This window comes from Oryctolagus cuniculus, chromosome 5 (genome assembly GCF_051225735.1).
Source record: "Oryctolagus cuniculus isolate XC-2025 breed Fujian yellow rabbit chromosome 5, ASM5122573v1, whole genome shotgun sequence".
Classification (NCBI taxonomy): domain Eukaryota; kingdom Metazoa; phylum Chordata; class Mammalia; order Lagomorpha; family Leporidae; genus Oryctolagus; species Oryctolagus cuniculus.
The window spans coordinates 135,880,515-135,901,400 of record NC_142871.1 but is presented as its reverse complement, the minus strand read 5'-3'; the positions used below and the strand labels follow the sequence as shown (position 1 = coordinate 135,901,400).

The window sequence follows — 20,886 nt, the reverse complement described above, 5'->3', positions numbered from 1 at the left end:
ACACTTAGAACATAACTGTCATTTTGGCAACACCTGTTAACTTGTTAAAGGGACGAGACGGGATTATGTGGTTCAGCTAGCCAGGGTGCATGGATTCCGAGATTTCGGACTTTACGGCAGCTGTCTGACTGTAAGGGATGATAGAAGACCTAAATTTGGGAGGTGAGGGAGCGCTTAGTAGTGTTACAATACAGCAAATTGTGTGTCCTGCCATTATAAAGATTCATTTAATTGAAAGGCATAGTTTGAGAGGGAGAGACAGATTTTCATCCACTGGTTTACTCCCCAAATGGCTGCAACAGCCAAAAGCTGGGCCAAATCAGAAGCCAGGGGGCCCAAACACTGGGAGCATCATGGGCTGCTTTCCCAGGCCATTAGTGGAGAGTTGGAAGTGGAGCAGCCAGGACTCAAACCAGCCCCTGCACTAAAAAACTGCATGAGGGAGATTAGTGGGGTTGGTGGATTGTTGAGAATGGGTAATTAAGAAAGCAGTTTGTCCCGGCACAAGTCAGGATGGTGTTTAGCAACCAAGAGGCAGCAGGTAAGTGAATAAAAAGCATGGAACTTGTTCTCTAAAGGTTAACTTTGAATCTCTACATGCTGAAGGGTAGAATTTGTATAAGGGTATCCTGTGTCACATCTGTGTTTAGGATCCCTAACAGCTTTCCAGCAGTGGAAGCTTGACCATTGATGGGGTGCTGTGTTTAGTGGCTGGTTTCAATGCAACTCCAGCGGCTTGTACGTACAGGGTCAGGAGCCCTGAGGCTCCTGTGTGCTGGTGCCAGGACCTGCTGGACACGTAACCCACAACTTCCTCAATCTATTGTCATTTCCTTTAGATTTCTTTTCCTGTAGTCAAGGTGTGAGCTTTTTTTTTTTTTTAAAGATTTATTCATTTGAAAGAGCAAAGAAGAGGCAGAGAGAGGTCTTCCATCCACTGGTTCACTCCCCCAAATGACTGTGATGACCAGCGCTGTGCTGATCTGAAGCCAGGAGCTTCTGGGTCTCCCACGCAGGTGCAGGGGCCCAAGGACTTGGGCCATCTGCTGCTTTCCTGGATCGGAAGTGGAGCAGCTAGGACTTGAACTAGAGCTCATGGGATGCCAGCACTACAGGCTGCAGCCCCAGAGCCCCCTTTATTGTGATGCAGAGGATGCTGGAAGGACAGAAGACCTTTCTAGTCCTTGTCATCTCCCTTGATCTCACGGGGCCTGCCCAGGTTTCTCACCACTTCGCTAGTTCTTGTAGTTTTCAGACAATGCGGCCTTCACTGCTCTAAAGTTCCTACCTCAGCCTGCCTTGGTCTTTACCTTCTGTGCACCGTACTTCTAAGCAAGTTTACCCACTTCTCTGGAGACATCCCCCTCCTATAAAAATGTTTAGACCTTGTGCTGAAGTTTCAAGTCATTTTTCCCTAAGAAGGATCCCATAAGCTTGTCCAGAAAAGATCCTCTTCCCAAGTACATCTCAGTTCTCTACATAACACGTGCTTATGTTACACTTAACCATGTACCAAACACTCAGACACCTTTACAAAGTCCAGTTCTCAGAATCAACACATCCGCACTCATTCCTAGACAAGGAAGCGGGCTTGGAGACATTTAGTAACTTCAGCAGACCAGTAGCAGGGCCAGGGTTAGTAATGTGTCATTCTCCCAGTCACCCTGCCAGAGGCTGGAGATCTGCCTGGTCTTATCTTCAGTCCACCTCTCCCTGTTGAGCCTTGGACTATTACGTCTAGCTCTGTCCCCAACAAGCTGGACTGTCACCACTGTTTGACTAAGAAAATCTTGGGCCCATCACCCACTTTTTCCCTCATGCCCTGGCCCATCCTCACCATACCTGTAAAGAACCCTTCCTGGGGTACCAGCCTGTCCCTGTGAGGCCTCAACTTAAGTTGGTCAAGGTCAGGGATAGTTCCTCTAAATCTTTACTGACCTTTAAACTCCCCAAACTTTGTAGTAAGTAAATACTTGATGTTTCTGACATCTGTTTGCCTGCCAGTCTTGTTAGATAAGCTGATGTTTGAGGGTGGAGGACAAAAGAGGTTTATTCTCAGTAAGGATTTTTGCCAGGTTTAAAAAAAATTTTTATATTTAGAAGTGCTCTACTAGGGCGGGTGTTTGGCACAGCAGTCAAGTCCCTTCCTGGGATGCACACATCCCAAGGGGAAGAGCCTGGGTTCAAGTTCCATCTCCACTTCCCACTCTAGCTTCTGCTAATGCACACCCCGGGAAGCAGCAGGTGATGCACAGTCACCCACATGGGTGACCTAGAGTGAGTTTGGGCACAGTTGCAGTGGCTGTGGGCATTTGGGGAGAGAACCAGTGGATGGAAGATTGCCCATATCTGTGCCTTTTAAATAAAACGAAGGTGAGTTCAGTTGTTTCCTTTAAAAAGGACTCTCAATGGCTGCAGCAGTCCTATCTGAGTGGGTTGCTATTGTGATAGTGGAGAGGATGAGAAGTTAACACTTCTGTTCAACCCTGCAACTTGTGTGTTGCCCTGATCCCTGGAGGTGTCCTGAATGCTGCCTTTGGTCTCTCCGAGCCCTGCAACGATGGAACCAGTTATTTGACCAGTGTGTGCCCAAGAGAAAATGGAAGGCAGGAAAGAGTAGTGGGCAGCTGTGGGAGCAGCATGGGGTTGAGACAGTAGGGGGGGGGAGTGGCTGCTGCCACTGCAGGAGGGTGACATCTGTCCACAACTTCAGCCAGGGAGAGTGTGGAATTGCTGCCAAGCCTTGTTCTGCCAGGCATTTTGATGGTCCTTTTCATAGTGGCCTCTTCTCCATACAGTGTCCCTCCTACATGTGTAGCATTCCAGCTTTATAGATAGATTTATTGCTTATCTGAAAGGCAAAGTTCTAGAGAGGGAGACAGATCTTCGATCTGCTGGTTCACTCTCCAAATGACTGCAACAGACAGCTGGGCCAGCTGAAGCCAGGACCCTGGAGTTCCATCCAGGTCTCTCTCCCACATGGATGGCAGAGCCTACTTTCCCAGGTGCATTAGAAGGCAGGTGGGTGGATAAGTGGAGCATCTAGGACAAACACTGCACTACAATGGCCCCTCAAAGTTTATATTCTATAGCAAAGCTTTCTGGTTATATTGTGGACAGCAGAAAAGGAATTTAGAAGAGGATTAAAAGTACTGTTGACTCCATTAACCTAAAGAATGAGGCTGGGGACACAGATACACCCTTTTTTGTAGGAGAGCTTCAAAATGTGGAAAACAAAAGCTATAAATTTGCCTTAAACTTTTTACAGTTCTTTTTTTCTTGTTTTTTTTTTTTTTAATATTTATTCGAGAGGCAGTTACAGAGAGAGGTCTTCCATCTGCTTGTTCACTCTCCAGATGGCCGCAACAGCCAGAGCTGGGCCGAACAGGAGCTGGGAGCTTCTGGGTCTGCCACATGGGTACAGGGGCCCAAGCACTTGGGCTGTCCTCCTCTGCTTTCCCAGGCCATTAACAGCTGGATTGGAAGTGGAGCAACCAAAACAAACTGGCATCCATGTGGGATACTGTTGCCACAGGCAGAGACTTGACTGCTACGCCATAGCGTTGGCCGCAAGTATCTTTAGATTTAGCTTCTGCCAGAATTTCCTCCACACTATAAGGATTTGATTTTCACCAAGCCAAAGTAATTGAGCTTAGTGAAAACCATTATGGGGGCTGGTGCTGTGGTGTAGCGGGTAAAGCCACCACCTGCAGTGCCAGCATCCTATATGGGCACCAGTTCAAGTCCCGGCTGCTCCACTTCCGATCCAGCTCTCTGCTGTGGCCTGGGAAAGCAGTACAAGATGGCCCAAGTCCTTGGGCCCCTGCAGACTCCTGGCTTCGGAAGACTCTGCCTCTCTCTGTTCCATAGCATAGGTGAGGGCAACCCCAGTGGTGGCTTCTGTTGTACGAGGTGGAGCAAGGCTGATTGGAAATACCCTCTTTGGACTGAGAAGTAGCTGTGTGAACCTATTCATAGCTAATGTTCTAACCACAGCCTCAGGCAGGCCTTGGACCCTGGGGCTTTTGTGAAGGAAGAGGTGTGTGGGGACTTGGTTGCACCACATGGATGGTGAGAGAAAAGCTAGGCAGGAGCAGCAGCTGTGCATTCAGGCTTGAATGGACCATGTGAAGAATGAGAGCCAAAAATGCACCAGAAACAAAAATTATGCTGTGTACCTTCTCCATTTTCACTATTAATCACGTCTTCTGATTGGAATTGGCAATAAAATCTCTAACATGGGAAAGTTCAATTATAAAGGATCCTAACATGTTTACAGTTAAACTTTTTCTTGGTGCTTTGGGAGTGTTTATAGACAGTGGTCTATATATCTTATGTTACAGACTAACTTCTGACCACAGAACATTTTTTAAAGGATAAGATATTGATGAAGCAATTGTAGATCTGCCCAAAAAAAAGAATTTTGTGCTTTGAACCTATAGTTGAAGAAAATACTAGAAGAAATGGTCAAACTTGATGTATCTAATAATTAATGGAATAAGAAGGTATATATCCTGCTTATTAAAAGAATAATAAATTATAAAATGTTACAGAACAGTAGTTACTCAGTGGTGACATACATCAACTTAAAGAGTTCAGGATTCCAGTGGTCATTTAATTTCCTGCTATTTTCAAGTGTGGCATAGCATTACAAATATGCACATGCTTTTAATTATGACACTTACCAAACCTGGAAAAAGTACAAAGACGACTTGGATGCCTATCACCTACATTCAACAAATGTCAAGATTTCGCCATATTTGATTCAACTCCATGTATATTCTGAATCCATTTCAAAGAAAATTTACAATATAGAAGTTTATCCCAATTACTTTAGCATACAGATGTCTTCGACGTACCCATTATGCTGAACCAAACAACTCCCTGATATTTACCCAGTCTATATTCAAATTTTCCCATTTGTCCCAAAAATGTTTCCATGTTTTCCCCCAAAGGTATTGTTGAGGATCATCCATTTAGTTTGATTTTAATATCTCTTAATCCTGACCCTCACCACTACCCCCATCACCTAGAAACCTCAGTTACCTGTAGAAGAACCCATATTCTGAATTTGACTATTACTTCCTAGTTTAATTTGACTTACTCCTCTACGCATTGTATCTCCTATAGACTAGAACTTGGAGCTAAAGTTTTGATTGAGGCAGATTAAAGAATTTTGACAATGATTTCACGGTTGATCCATGTACTTCACATTTCATTTCATCAGGAAGAGATGATTAACATCTTGTCCAAGGCTTTGCTCATGGGCGACAGCCAGATCTTTTCCTCTGTAGAGGTAACTTCTCCCAGCAAACACTGTGGGCGTGATATTGTGGCACGAGGCGACTCCAGTTCCCCGTCTCCTGTCTTCCCAGTGGCTTCCATCCATCCGTGATGCCTTCCTTGAATCCATGAGCATTTGTTAGCTGGCACTCATACAGAGGAAGAGCTTTTCTCGTCAATGGAATACTAGTTCCTTCTGAAATGTCAGGATACGTCCTTGTGTTCCTTAAGTACCTATTTCCTGGGAATTGGGTATCAATATCACATCTAGAGGTGATAGGAAAGGGTTATTTTTGCTTGTTTATCTGATTGCTAATAGGAACTCACAAATATTTATATACTCAATGTGTTTATGTCTATTATAGTCATTTCTTTGGTATTCAAATTGTCTCAACATGGCCATAGGAGTCCCTCTGAGCTGGCTGCTCTGTTCTTTTGACATGAATCTATGAGTCTTTAAATATTGCCTTGTTTTCTGTTTTTAAAGATTTTATTTGAGAGGTGGAGTTACAGACAGTGAGAGGGAGCTACAGAGAGAAAGGTCTTCCTTCCGATGGTTCACTCTCCAAATGGCCACAATGACCAGAGCTGTACCCATCCGAAGCCAGGAGCCAGGAGATTCCTCCGGGTAGGAATCTGGGACAGGAACCAGCACCCATATGGGATGCTGGCACTGCAAATGGAGGATTTATCTACTGCGCCAAAGCGCCGACCCCACCTTGCTTTCTGAAACAAAAATCTATACTTGCTTTGGGTTTTCTCTGACCCAGACCTGGAACCAGTCACTCCTCCAAGAAGCTCTTTTTCCGTGGGAAATGGTACTTAAAACATCAGTCTGTGCAGTGAGGATGCTCATGGCTGCGGAGCTAACAATAGATGCTTTAATTTTCTAGAGCAAGGAGGCAGATACATTACTTAAACTCGACCTTTTTTAAAGATTTATTTATTCAAAAGGCAGGGTTGCAGAGATAATCTTCCATCTGCTGGTCCACTCCTCAAATGGTCACAACAGCCAGGACTGGGCCAGCCACCAGCACCCATATGAGAATGCCAGCACTGCAGGTGGTGGCTTAATTGGCTGCCCCTAAAGTTGATATTTCTAATTCAAATTTATTAGTAATATTGGCTACTTTTACCTCCTTTTTCTATACTAACAGTCTTGGTTCCTCAATATGTTATAATTACTGGTTTGTTTACCCTATAATACATATAACACAGTTTCAAATAATAATAGAATATTACTTAACAATGAAACTGTGGCACAGTGGGTTACCGCCCTGGCCTGAAGCGCTGGCGTCCCATATGGGCGCCGGTTCTAGTCCCAGCTGCTCCTCTTCTGATCCAGCTCTCTGCTATGGCCTGGGAAAGCAGTAGAAGGTGGCCAAAGTCCTTGGGCCCCTGCACCCGCATGGGAGACCTGGAAGAAGCTCCTGGCTGTTGGCTTCGGATTGGCACAGTTCCGGCTGTTGCGGCCAATTTGGGAGTGAACCATCGGGTGGAAGACCTCCCTTTCTCTGTGTAACTCTTTTAAATAAATAAATAAATCTTTAAAAAAAAAAAAAAAAAAGAATGTATTTCACGGGGCCAGAGCCGTGGCGCAGCAGTTTAAAGCCCTTGCCTGAAATGCCAGCATCCAATATGGGCGCCTGTGCGAGTCCTAGCTGCTCTTCCAATCCAGCTCTCTGCTATGGTATGGGAAAGCAGTAGAAGATAGCCTGTGGGAGACCCGGAAGAAGCTCCTGGCTCCTGGCTTCGGATCCACACAGCTCTGGCCATTGCGGCCATCTAAGGAGTGTACCAGCGGATGGAAGACCTCTCTCTCTGTCTCTACCTCTCTCCTCTGTAACTCTGTCTTTAAAATAAATAAAATAAGTCTTTAAAAAAAAAAAAAAAAGAATGGGGCTCAGTGCTGTGTGTTGCACAGTGGGTTAAGGCCCTGGCCTTGAAGCACCGGCATCCTGTATGAACACGGGTTCGAGACCCAGCTGCTCCACTTTCGATCCAGCTCTCTGCCGTGACCTGGGAAAGCAGAAGAAGATGGCCCAAGTCCTTGGGCCCTTGCACCTGCGTGGGAGACCCAGAGGAAGCTCCTGGCTCCTGGCTTCGGATTGACACAGCTGTGGCCATTTGGGGAATGAACCATCGGATGGAAGACCTCTCTCTGCCTCTCCTCTCTGTAACCCTGACTTTCAAATAAGTAAATAAATATTAAAGAAAAAATAATGTATTGCACTAAGAATATACAGTACTGTCTTTTATCAATTCTTACTAAAAATTATAAAGTATATGGTTTCAAATGTATCCCTGTTGCCTCAAACCCATTCCCTGACCCAGTCTCTTCCTCCCAATAAGTAACCAGCTTTGCTTGTTTTATATTTCCAGTATGACTTTTTGTTTTAAAGATTTATTCATTTATTTGAGAAGCAGAGGCTGAGAGAGAAAGAGGTCTTCCATCTGCTGGTTCACTCCCCAGATGGCAGCAACAGGCCAGAGCTGTGCTGATCCGAAGCCAGGAGCCAGGAGCTTCTTCCCAGTCTCTCACACAGGTGCAGGGTCCTGAAGACTTGGGCCATCTTCTACTGCTTTCCCAGGCCATAGCAGAGAACTGGATTGGAAGTGAAGCAGTCAGCCCCGAACCAGCGCCCACACGGGATGCCAGCACTGCAGGCAGCAACTTTACCCGCTACACCACAGCGCTGACCCCTCCAGTATGACTTTTTTTTTTTTTTTTTTTTTTTTGACAGGCAGAGTGGACAGTGAGAGAGAGAGACAGAGAGAAAGGTCTTCCTTTTTGCCGTTGGTTCACCCTCCAATGGCCGCCGCGGCCGGCGCGCTGCGGCCGGCGCACCGCGCTGATCCGATGGCAGGAGCCAGGAGCCAGGTGCTTTTCCTGGTCTCCCATGGGGTGCAGGGCCCAAGCACCTGGGCCATCCTCCACTGCACTCCCTGGCCACAGCAGAGGGCTGGCCTGGAAGAGGGGCAACCGGGACAGAATCCGGCGCCCCAACCGGGACTAGAACCCGGTGTGCCGGCGCCGCTAGGCGGAGGATTAGCCTAGTGAGCCGCGGCGCCGGCCTTCCAGTATGACTTTTTGCAAATATGTATCTCTTTGCTTTCTTACCACAAAGGTAGCACAGGATATAGTCATTCTTTTGCATTTTCTACTGCATTCCAGAGATTCCTCCACATCAGTTCAAAGAGCTCATCCCCATTCTTAACTGCTTTATGTCACCCACTCCGTTGTGTAGGTGTCACAGTTTTTTCTTGCTGGACAAGTTTCCAATCTTTGCTATTACAAATAATGGCAAATTTTAAAAGGCAGATTGCTGTATAATAAAGATATATAAACATGTTTAGCATACATAGTAAATTATTTTAGAAGGAAAAATTACTTGATTTTTAAAAAGTTATTAACACTTCTGAACACTCGGGTTTCAAGGAACAATCCAGGAAATGCCAGGTGTGCTTAGTTAGGGTGCTGATTTAGACAAAAGGAGGTGGCTGGACTCAGCCTGGCATGCCAGAAGTGCTCACTAAGTGAAAGGTAACAGCAACAGTAAATAATAACAGTAGGCCGGTGCCGCAGCTCAATAGGCTAATCCTCCGCCTGTGGCGCCGGCACCCTGGGTTCTAGTCCCGGTCAGCGCACCGGATTCTGTCCCGGTTACTCCTCTTCCAGTCCAGCTCTCTGCTGTGGCCCAGGAGTGCAGTGGAGGATGGCCCAGCTCCTTGGGCCCTACACCCACATGGGAGACCAGGAGAAGCACCTGGCTCCTGGCTTCAGATCAGCGCAGCACCACAGCGGCCATTGGAGGTGAACCAACAGCAAAGGAAGACCTTTCTCTCTGTCTCTCTCTCTCTCTCACTGTCCACTCTGCCTGTCAAAAATAAATAAATAAAAAATAATAACAGTAGGGAAATTTTAACGTATCTTTCTGTTGGACATGTCACCAAGGAATTTGACAAGATTCCTACATTTTATTCTTCACTCAAGTCTTTAGATATTTATTGAGCAACTGACCCTGGAGCAGCCCCACATACCAAGGGCCTAGGGAAGGAACCGAGGGCGATGCGGACCTAACCAGGCCTCAGGAGTGGTGTTGGGACCCCAGGGAAGAGGTCTCCAGGGGGCAGAACTGCCAGGCAGTCCCCTCCTTGGGAGACTTGGCCTGTCCAGAGGTGCAGTCAAACCACACAGCAGCGGTAGCAATATCCTAACACCGGGATGAAAGGAGAGGGAGAGACTGAGCGTGACCTGCCCCTCTGCATGCCGGGCCACTTCCCTGGGAGGTGAAGGAGAAAGGGAGGTGTGAGAAGAGGCTCAGGATGGCATCTGTAAGCAGAGCAGGGTATGTGTCGGAGCAGACCCGGAGCTGGACGTCTATTTAGCAAAGTTGGTCAGAGAAGCCCGTCTGAATGGACGCCGCGCCAACGGGCGTCCTGCCTCGTGTCTCACAAGCTGGTCTCCGTGTGCTGCTGAAGTTAACGATGGTGCAGTGGACAAGACGCGGGCTCTAGCACTGCACCGACCTTGCAGCCTCCCTCTAGCTCTCTGACCTCAACGTCCCCCTCTGGAAAATGGGGATAATTATGAGAGGATGCATGCACAGAGGGACAAAGCTTTCTGCTTCCTTGTAGTTAGGGTGGTGACACCAGGCAATGGCAGATGTCACCTCTGAGACCCTCCTGCGGCTTTGAATTTCCCGAAGCCTGAAGCGTGCTTGCCCTTGTGCCAGGTGTCCCAGACATTATACCTGGGGAGGCGGGGGAGGCCTTGGAAAGGCAGAGAGCGGAGGTTCTGCCAACGTGAGGAGGGGTGCATGGTCTGTGGGTCCTGAGAGAGCCCCGCTCCTTTGCAGCACCCAGGGCAACTGAGGAAGGCTTGTGGGGGGGGTATGGGTGTTGCATCTTTGCAGTGCTGCACCCAGGTACTGGGATCACCCAGCAAAGATTCCCTGCCTAGCCTGGTGCAGAGCAGCCGAGCTGCCACTCAGAAAGCACTGTGCCTTTAAGACCTGGGCATGCTTGCAGTAACCAGGCTGGACAAAGGGGCTTCTCCAAGGCTCAGCACCTTCAGATACTCACAAGAGACAGAGCCTCTTTTAAAACCAGCCTCAAGGCAGGAGTCCTGAACAGGTTTTGAGTCAGATTTAAGATTATTTAGGGCCGGCGCCGCAGCTCACTAGGCTAATCCTCCGCCTTGCGGCGCTGGCACACCAGGTTCTAGTCCTGGTCGGGGCGCCGGATTCTGTCCCGGTTGCCCCTCTTCCAGGCCAGCTCTCTGCTGTGGCCAGGGAGTGCAGTGGAGGATGGCCCAAGTGCTTGGGCCCTGCACCCCATGGGAGACCAGGAGAAGCACCTGGCTCCTGCCTTCGGATCAGCGCAGTGCACCGGCCACAGCGCGCTGGCCGCGGCAGCCATTGGAGGGTGAACCAACGGCAAAGGAAGACCTTTCTCTCTCTCTGTCTCTCTCTTTCACTGTCCACTCTGCCTGTCAAAAAAAAAAATTATTTAAAGAGGGCCCAGTGCTGTGGCATAGTGGATAAAGCCACCACCTGCAAGTGCTGGCATCCCATGTGGGTGCCGGTTTGAGTCCTGGCTGCTCCACTTCCAATCCAGCTCTCTGCTGTGGCCTGGGAAACCAGACCAAGATGGCCCAAGTGCTTGGGCCCCTGCACCCTCATGGGAGACCCAGAAGAAACTCCTGGCTCCTGGCTTCAGATCAACCCAGCTTCGGCTGTTGCGGCTATTTGGGGAAAGAACCAGGGGATGGAAGACCTCTGCCTCTGTAACTCTGCCTTCAAATAAATAAATAAATGTTTTTTTAAAAAAGAGATTATTTAAAGAAATCTGCTATTTCTTGCACTGCTTTATCGATTTTGTGGACCAAGACATAAGCCTACTACACATGAAAAGCACTTCCCACAAGGCCTGGCACATTTTACGTGTGCAGTAGACAGCCAATGTTATTGCAACCAGCTGCGGAGCCATGGGAGCAGCCTGTCTATAAAGCAAATGAAATAGAATGAAATAGAACTCTGCGAATGTCTCAGCACCTCTTATGTCCCAGGCGATACGACAGGCACTGGAAACACAAGTCACAGACTTGCCTTGCCCTGGAGGGGCAGTTACGGTGAAGGCAGACACGTGCATGCTTAACCCTGACACTCGGCACAACGTGGATTCTGTCATGAGCAGACAGAATGCTGGGTTGGGGGTTGGCATCTAATCCGCACCTGGGGAGGGACACGGAGAAATTTCAATCATTAGCAGAAGGCAGGGCCAACACAGAGAACAGGTTGTGTGAAGGCAGGGTAGGGTACACTGGTATGGGGAGTCCAGAAGCTTTGATGACTCTCAGGGGAGCTGTCACAGTAAGATTACAGGGGCTGGAGCTGTGGCTCAGCGGGTTAAAGCCCTGGCCTGCAGTGCCAGCATCCTATATAGACGCTGGTTCGAGTCCTGGCTGCTCTACTTCCGAACCAGCTCTCTGCTAATGCACCTGGGAAAGCAGTAGAAGATGGCCCAAGTGCTTGGCCCCTACACCCATGTGGGACACCCAGAAGAAGCTCTTGGCTCCTGGCTTTGGTTTGGCTCCAGCTCCAGCCATTGTGGCCATTTGGGGAGTGAACCAATGGATGGAAGACCTCTCTCTCTCTCTCTCTCTCTCTCTCTCCCTCTCTTCTCTCTATAACACTGATTTTCAAATAAAATAAATAAATCTTTTTTTAAGAAGAACAAATAATTAAATCTTTTCTAGAAAATCAACCAAAAGATTGCATTCCAAGTTTCAAGACCCTGAACATACCCTGGCTTATCGATGAGAAAACTGGGAGTGGAGAGACTGTGGACGAGAACCTTATAAAATCTGATGGGAGTGGTTTCAGCCTTGCACTTTATGCCCATGCAAGCTATCAGAGAACAGAATAAATGCACTTCCAGCTTTCACCAAGGGCAACAAGGTTGACTCCAAGGCACTTTCTCAGGGTGTAAAAGAACGAGCCTCACTAAAATAGCAAAAAAGAGTGGGAGCGAACCAGTGCACGGAAGAGACATCTCTCCCTCCCTCCATCCTCCATCAATAAATCAAGGAAAAAAATAAAATAAAATAACAAAAAGACCCCAAAAGGGTAATTACAGGGTGCAAGAAACAGGAGAACCAACACAGAGAACAGGTAAATCCTGACAAGGATGGTGGAAGGTGTTCCCAGAACGATAGCTGTGTCACTGAGGGAGCTACTTAAGACTGGGATGGGGGGCCGATGCTGTGGCATAGTGGGTAAAGCCACCACCTGCAGTACCAGCTTCCCATATGGGTGCCGGTTCGAGTCCCAGCTGCTCCACTTCTGATCCAGCTCTCTGCTATGGCCTGGGAAAGCAGTAGAAGATGGCCCAAGTCCTTGGGCCCCTGCACCCACATGGGAGACCTGGAAAAAGCTCCTGGCTCCCAACTTTGAAACAGCCCAGCTCTGGCCATCTGGGGAGTGAACCAGCAGATGGAAGACCTCTCTCTCTCTCTCTCTCTCTCTCTCTCTCTCTCTCTCTCTGTCTCTGCCTCTCTGTAACTCTGCCTTTCAAATAAATAAATAAACCTTTAAAAAAAAAAAAACAGCTGGGATGAGCAGGAGGTTCTGGGAGGGTTTCATTTGATGATAAATTTGCTAGAGCACCTGCTGTATCTGTTTGCACTGCGAGGAAATTTGTGATTTGTTAATGATAGGTATGAACCAAGTAAAAGGGAAGACAGGACCATGATTAACTCCAGGAGAAATGAAAAGTTGTCTAGGAAAGAAAGAACAAGTGTGGTATACCAGATGACACGCCACTTACGTGGTCATAATACTACAAACACTAAGCAGCAACCTAGCCAAAATTGTAACATAACTATCTTAAAGGGAGTGGGCGTGGATATCTTTGGAGAGTGAAGAAAAGCTGAGTCCCTCTTCCATAGTGGGAAGTAGAGACAGAGCCTAAAGCTGGAAACCAAGATGCAGCCACACAAGCTTAGAGCTGGACGGTCAATGCCAACAGTCCTGTGAACAGCTGAAAGCCTTTTTTTTTTTTTTTTAAGATTTATTTATTTTATTAGAGAGCCAGAGGCCAAGAGAAGAGTGTGTAAGAGAGAAATCTATCCACTGGTTCACTCCCCAGTTGGCCACAGTGGCTGGAGCTGCGCCAATTCAAAGCCAGGAACCAGGAGCTTCTTCCAGGTTCCAAACATGAGTGCAGGTGCCCAAGGACTTGGGCCATCTTCCACTGCTTTCCCAGGCCACAACAGAGAGCTGGATTGGAAGTGGAGCAGCCGGGACTCGAACCGGCACCCATAAAGGATGCTGGCACTGCAGGCGGCAGCTTTACCTGCTACGCCACAATGCTGGCCCCACAGTTTAAAGTTTTGAGGGCTGGCCGGCGCCGCGGCTCACTAGGCTAATCCTCCGCCTGCGGCGCCGGCACACCAGGTTCTAGTCCCGGTCGGGGCTCCGGATTCTGTCCTGGTTGCCCCTCTTCCAGGCCAGCTCTCTGCTGTGGCCCAGGAGTGCTGTGGAGGATGGCCCAAGTGCTTGGGCCCTGCACCCCATGGGAGACCAGGATAAGTACCTGGCTCCTGCCATCGGATCAGCGCAGTGCGCCAGCTGCAGCGCGCCGGCCACAGCGGCCATTGGAGGGTGAATCAATGGCAAAAAGGAAGAGCTTTCTCTCTGTCTCTCTCTCTCTCACTGTCCACTCTGCCTGTCCAAAAAAAATAAATAAATAAATTTTTTTTCTGAGAGCTAGCACTATGGTGTAAAAGGTTGAGCTACTGCCTGCTGTACCAGCATCCCATATGGTTGGCTGGTTCGAGTCTCAGCTGCTCCTCTTCTGATCCAGCTTCCTGCTAATGTGCCTGAGAAAGCAGCAGAGAAGATAGCCCAAGTGTTTTGACTCCTGCACCCATGTGGAAGGCCTGGAACAAAGCTCCTGGCTCCTGGCTTCAGCCTGGCCCTGCCCCAGCTGTTGCAGCCACTTGCAGCGTGAACCAGTGGATAAAAATTTCTCTCTCTTATGCCTCTCCTCCTCTCTCTGTGACTCTTTCAAATAAATAAATAAATCTTTTTAAAAAATGAAAACAAAGTTTTTGCCTCTTGGGCAAGGAACATAGTGAGAGAGGGGCTGGAGACAGGGACTTTTGTAGAACCATTGGACTCTAAACCACATGTGTAATGGAACTTTGTTAAAAATTATAACTGAAAGGGAGTGGTTAGGAGGATGCCGCAGCCCATGCCTGAGGGTCATGACGTGGAGACTGGAGCAGCTTGTCCTGGGGCTGGGTTACAGAACAGAGAGGAGCTGACTTTCCCCACCTGCGGGAGAGACAACACGTTTACTGTGGCGCGGGGCTCACAGGGAGGGAGAGTAGAAGAATGTAGAAGCACAATTCTTTTTTAAATAAGACTACATGCCTTGATACTAGAAGGGGAAAAAACATGAGTATGAGGGCATACACATAGATCTAAAAGATTCGGCACTGTTCCAAGAAGTTTCAGCAACTTCTGGTTAATCCATACATGGTGACAAAAAAAAAAAAAAAAACTTATTTCAGTCACAATTAGACACTTTCCATGACTTTATTAAGCTTTAGGACAGAACTCAGAGAAACACCTTAGCAATGGTGCATCCAGTTAGCTTTTAGGCAAAGGATCAGCAGAGACCAGGGTGTCTCGGGAACAGGAGTGTCCCATGGTGTCTCCTCAGAACCAACCCATCCTTCTCCCTCTGAGCATAACTGAACCTTCACTCGGAGGCATGGCTGGGCAGCCACGTGGGTGACATGAGATCCTGTACCCCTTCCCTAAGAGCGTTGGACTGGGAGGAACACCTGCCCCACACTTGGCCCAAGCCAAGCCTTGTACGTGGTAACGGAGACAGCCCCTGTGGGTGGGCAAAACAGAGATGCTGTGAACTCAGGAGTTGGAAGGCGCACCTGTTAGCAGGAAAGTCAGTCCCCAGAGAAGGTGGCCAGCATGCCCAGGTGTCAGAGGACACAGACCACACGACCCAGGGGTGCCCGGGAGGGGCTGTTCCAGGTGCTGCTGGCTTTTCAGCGGTAAGGTCTGTTCCCTGCACAGCCTGGCCAAACCCACCCTTGGTGTCTGTGCACCTCCCCTGTATCTTCAGTGCAAATGTCCTGCGCTTTGTGATGTATGTGACGGTTCTAAGGGGGTTTGTGTTACAAAAAAAAAAAAAAGGCCAGGAACCTAACATGGGCTCCTGCGATGCCCCCACACTTACTTGCATCTGATCAACTTCAACTCCGTCTCCCACTCAAGTTCTCCACAAAGCCTTCCTGGCCCTCCTCGGATCTCAGCTCCCCTGCCAAGGACCTCCAGCACGCCAGACCACACCAGGGGGTCCTGGTTACTAGACCTCAGCTTAGAACCATGGGGAGTATGTTAAAAATGACAGACTCCTGGGGCCACTGCTGTGGCGAAGCAGATTAAAGCCCAGGGCTGCAGCACCAGCATCCCATGTGGGCACCGGTTCAAGTCCCGGCTGCTCCACTTCCCATCCAGCTTCCTTCTAATGGGGAGGATGGCCCAAGTCCTTGGGCCCCTGCACCCATATGGGAGACCCAGAAGAAGCTCCTGGCTCCTGGCTTCAGATCAGCTCAACTCCTGCTGTTGTGGCCTTTTGGGGAGTGAACTAGTGGATGGAAGACCTCTCTCTTTCTGTAACTCTATCTTTAAAATAAATAAAATAAATCTTAAAAAAATAAATAAATGGCAGGCTTCTGCCACCACTACCCCCTGCCACAGGTGTCTCCTTGGGCAGCTCTGGGGGGCGCCTGTACTTACTGGAGGGCTCCTGGGTGATTCTCTTGTGTGTTCAAGGTTGACATACACCTCCCTGTATGATTACTCATCTCTTTGCGTGCATTTTTAATTTTGCTCACAGTAAAATTAAATCTTCCAGGTCACATAGTTAGAGCGCTCGGGGGGTCTTAGCCTCTGTTTCTGCCAGAGACCACCCTCCTACCTAAAGTGATGCCATCGAGGGGCGTCACCCCCTGCCCTTCTCACTGCCCTTTCTTTGGCATGCCTAGGACTCTAGGAAATGTAGCAAAGGGGGGTGGCACCCCAGAGGAAGGCTGGGTGGATCCGGACAAACACGAAATCCTCCAAACTGCCGTGGGGTGCAGGGGCTGCCACAAACCGGATACTCTGCCTCCCTCTCAAGGCCAATCTGAATTCAGCAGGGAAATCTCACACAGTCCTTGTCCAACACCCATTCACATCATACACTCAAGAAGCCGAGTGGAGCAGAGCACTGCTGGACTGGCTGGGACACGGCTGCCCTGCTCAGGGGTCGCCACCCAGAATCCCCTCTGCTGGGTCCCAGCGTCCCCCACACCCTGGGAGAATTAGCCAAGAGCTGGTAGAAAGAATATATTGCGAACAGCATGAAAGAATTCAGGGCTGCTAGCCAGAGCTTTGGGCGTAGCAAGAACGTGTGTGTGTGTGTGTGTGTGTGTGTGTGTGTTGGGGTGGGAATGGGAGCTAAGGGACGTGCTGGGGCTGAAGCAAAGGTAGTTCCCACTCAAAGCCAGCACAGCGGGGAGGGCACGCGCTCAGCAGATGCCAGGGCTGTCGGGAACCACAGGGGGTCTGTCCGGGGCCTCCCACAGTCTGTTTCTCTTGGGAGGGTCATGACCTAGAATAGGAAAAATCCTGTGACCGGTGTTGCTCCAGCACAGTCTGGGGATCCTATCTCATGGCGCCCCTCCCCCATCCTCACTCCTTCCCCGCCTCCACCTTTCTCATCCTCATCTGTGACTGTCACCCTTGCTGAACCCCTTCCTCCCACCGTACTTCCCCACCCCCATCCTACTCAGGGTCGTCCACCCTCCTCCCTCCACCCTGTAGCCTCCCAAGACCCCCGCACCTGGGGGCAGCTCTGGACACGCGTGTGCCAGTGATGATGAGGATGGTGCCCACAAGGAAGCCCAGCAGGCCGAAGGCGAGGCCCAGCACACAGACCAGGGTCTCCGTGGTGTCTGGCAGTGGGGTGGGCACCTGTGGCTCTGGGAGAGAAAGAGGGGTCAGAGGTACCGCCAAGGGGTCTCGGAGGAAGCGGGTCTGAAAGGATGGGGCGGGGCAGGGGCTCTGTGGGGAAAGCCGGTATGGAGGGGAAAGGTGCCGGGAGGAGCGGGCTCCGGGGGGAACAGGCAGAGGGCAGGGGCTCTGTACCCCAGTGCGTGAGGAGCGGGGCGTCCAGGCCCCAGTGCTCCACCCTGCAGTCGTAGACGTCCTCAGCTGAGGGCACGAAGGCCAGGTAGTGGAACTTGCGGAACAAGTGGTCGGGCCGGGAGTAGAAGCTGGTCTGGGTCACTCCCAAGGTGACCGTCTCGCCATTGCGCAGCCAGCTGATGTTGATCACAGGGGGGAAGATGTTGTCCACAACACAGATGAGGGTGTTGGGCTGGCCCAGCTCCACTGGAGACTTGGGGAAGACGGTCACGCTTGGGCGCACTAGGAAAGAATGAAGCCCTGAACGCCCAGACTTAGCTCTCGTGGCTGGGCCTCACTAGGAGTGGGATCCAGGGACACCTCCTCCTGGTTGGCATCTGCGGGCAGGGGAGCTCGGGCTGGTAGGGAGAGGCAATGACTAGAGGGAGGACTGCCGGCGGAGGGGTCTTTCCTCAAGGTGGAAGGGGGTGCTGAGGGCGTCTGGGAAGACTTGGAGCCTCCAGGGAAGGAAGGGGCTGAGCTGCAGATTCAGAGACAGCCTGCACTGGAGCATGAGGGGTGGGGGAGGCGGGGCAAGCTGGCTGGGTGGGGCAGGGGGTGCGTAGGTACCGCTGGTGGCTCTGGTGCGGTTGGAGCGTTCCACCAAGACATCTAGATGCATCTGGATCATGGCAATGCCGGCCAGCCCGCCCTGTGGGTCAAAGCGGGCCAAGTCGCCAAACTCAGGCAGACGCCACACTGCCTCCTTTTCCTTCAGGTCCACGGACAGCAGCTGCTCCCCGTCGAACTCATAGGTGAACTGGCCCGAGGCATCGTAAGACTGGTAGAAGGCTGGTCCGTAGGAGCCCATGTGGTCAGCTGCACAGGGTGAACACAGGGTCAGGGGGAGTGTGTGGAGTCGGCCTGGGCGCTGTCTGGGGTTCTGCTGGGGCGGGGGGTACAGAGCCCAGCTCTGACATGGAGCTGTGCCTCCCAAATCACCAGGGCTGCAGAGGAAATAAGGGAGCAGACGGAGGGAAACGGAGATGTGTCCAACACGTCGCAGCCCACAGAGAGGATGCCTGTCATCCAGCCTAGCAGGCTGGACAGAGGAGAGGTGCTGACAATCGTGCCTGGGGTTCCCAGTGTTAAATCCTGATGGGGGCGGGCCGCGCTGTGGTGTACCCAGTAAAGCCTCCGCCTGCAGTGCCGGCATCCCACATGGGCGCTGGTTCTCCTGGCTGCTCCATTTCTTTTTCTTTTTTATTTCTTTTTTTTTTTTTTTTTTTTTTTTTTTTTTTTACTTACTTACTTGAAAGTCAGAGTTACACAGACAGAGAGAGAACAGAACAAAAGAGAGAGAGAGGGAGAGAGAGAGAGGTCTTCCATCCACTGGTTCACTCCCCAGTGGCTGCAACAGCCAGAGCTGTGCTGATACGAAACCAGGAGCCAGGAGCTTCTTCCAGGTCTCCCACGCAAGTGCAGGGACCCAAGGACTTGGGCCATCTTCTACTGCTTTCTCAGGCCATAGCAGAGAGCTGGATCAGAAGTAGAGCAGTCAGGACTCGAACTGGTGCCCATATGGGATGCCAGCACTGCAGGCGGTGGCTTTACCTGCTATGCCACAGTGCTGGCCTCTGCTCCACTTTCAATTCAGCTCTCTGCTATGACCTGGAAAAGCAGTAGAAGATGGTCTAAGTGCTTAGGCCCCTGCACCCATGTGAGAGACCCAAAAGAAGCTCCTGGCTTCTGACTTCAGATTGGCCCAGCTCTGGCCATTGCGGCCATTTGGGGAGTGAACCAGCTGATGGAAGACCTTTCTCTCTGTCTCTCCCTCTCTCTGTCTGTAACTCTACCTCTCAAATAAATAAATAAATACCAATCCTGACGGTGATCATCTGCTCCAGCTGGGTCACCAGGGCCCATGTGGGAGACGAGGGCATGTGGGGGCAGAAGGAGGAGGCAGTGGTTGGGATAGGAGTGGAAGGGAAGCCTAGGGCACAGAGGACGGCGGCGGGGGCGGGGGGGCGGGCGGGCAAGGACTGGCAGGAAGAATGCAAATGTGTGAAATGTGTGACTCGGAGAGCAAGGGGCTTGAAAGAGGCAGCCCGAGGCATCGCACAAGAGCACTGGAGAAGAATCAGTAGCTCAAGGTTCCCATCCCAGCTCTTCCATCTGAGGATCACGCTGACTGTGTCCCCTCCCATAAAGGAGGCTCAGCTCTCTGGGAATTAGGGGCTGGGTTTTACTGGGTATGGATCCTTTAGCATCCAGGGAAGTTACTTGCTCAGCCCTCTGGGACTGTACTGTGTGCGCAGCATGATGCACCAGCAGGTGCCCATCTGCCTGGAACAGACCCGCAGCTAACCCGGCTCGGTGATAACCGCTGCCATAACTGCTGCAGTGGCACTGGACTTGAATGAGCCACCCCGAGCCAGGAAGTGGTAGAGAAATCCGGTGCAGGGCAGCAGTGGGGTGGCGTTTGGGTCTCAGAGAGAAGGAAGGCAGGGGGAGGAAGCTGAACTTGAAGGAAAAAAAAAAAAAAAAGCCAGAAGGAGACCCTGGCCCAGCTGGACTGAGCCGTGCTGCATTTAGATCCAGACCAGATGTGGAAGAGGTGAGAGGGAGGTGAGAAAGGTGAGAGGATCTGCAGGTTTTGGCGAAGGAAGTTGCACATAAACAGACCCTGGTCTCCCCTCCTCCCGCAGCGCCCTCTGCACTCACCCGTGATGGCACCTGCTCCCTTCGGGCTCAGGAGGATCCTCAGGGTGTGCAGTCCCAGGACCAGCCCGGCACGGAGGGCCATTGCCCTCTGTGCTTTAGCCAAGTAAGTCTTAGTCTGTGTGGGGAGTAAAGGAACAGGCGGAGATAAAGAGAAAAACAGACTCAGGGCCCAGGAGAGTCTGCTAGGGTCAGCCAATCAGAGCGAGCCTCTCAGTACTCCGTCTGTTGCCGGGTAAAGAAGTGAAGGGCCTGGGTCCTGCGCCCGGGAGACTCCATCTGCAGGGTGTGGAGGGAGTTTCCTTCTGGGGTGCTGGAGGGACTTGGGTCAATGTCCTCCAAGAAGGGGCCTCTGAGGGGGCGCAAGGCCCCCGGAGCGCCCCACAGCTGCGCTCACAAATCCTCTCACCCTCTTGATCCGTGATGGGGGAGTCCTAGCCTCCCTGGAACTTTGTGCAGACAAACTTGGAGGTGAGACAGGAAATACAGTTTATCAAGAGACGTTGAAAGGGAAACACTGGGCACGCAGTCCAGTGAACACCCTTCAAAACTTTAAATCAGTTTCAAAATGTTGTTTTACTTCACTGGGTAAGAAAAAGGCTGAGACCCTTGGAGATGCTCTGTGTGAAGACTCGTGAGGCCCTTCACTTCCGGGGACTGCTGTGTGGTGGGTGGAGGC

The 20,886-nt window shown here is 50.6% G+C and overlaps 1 protein-coding gene and 1 long non-coding RNA gene across 3 annotated transcripts; one reads left to right on the top strand and one right to left on the bottom strand.

Annotated features, from left to right (window-relative positions):
* The first annotated feature begins 868 nt into the window (after positions 1–868).
* LOC138849811 (uncharacterized) lies at positions 869–4,803 on the top strand. Its single transcript, XR_011389028.2, has 2 exons — positions 869–2,812; positions 2,928–4,803. It is a non-coding gene; the product is annotated as an uncharacterized LOC138849811 (long non-coding RNA).
* A 10,066-nt stretch (positions 4,804–14,869) lies between these two features.
* Positions 14,870–20,331, bottom strand: LOC100352672 (HLA class II histocompatibility antigen, DO alpha chain). Of its 2 annotated transcripts, XM_008262767.5 has the most exons (5): positions 20,211–20,331; positions 18,117–18,365; positions 17,508–17,789; positions 17,203–17,341; positions 14,870–16,971 (listed from the first exon to the last, which is right to left on the bottom strand). In XM_008262767.5, the coding sequence occupies exons 1-5, from the start codon at positions 20,290–20,292 to the stop codon at positions 16,965–16,967; spliced, it is 759 nt and encodes a 252-aa protein (XP_008260989.4). In that variant the 5' UTR covers positions 20,293–20,331; the 3' UTR covers positions 14,870–16,964. The 2 variants fall into 2 exon arrangements, with proteins under 2 accessions (XP_008260989.4, XP_089190228.1); XM_089334102.1 differs by lacking the exon at positions 17,508–17,789.
* Between the last annotated feature and the right edge of the window lie 555 nt (positions 20,332–20,886).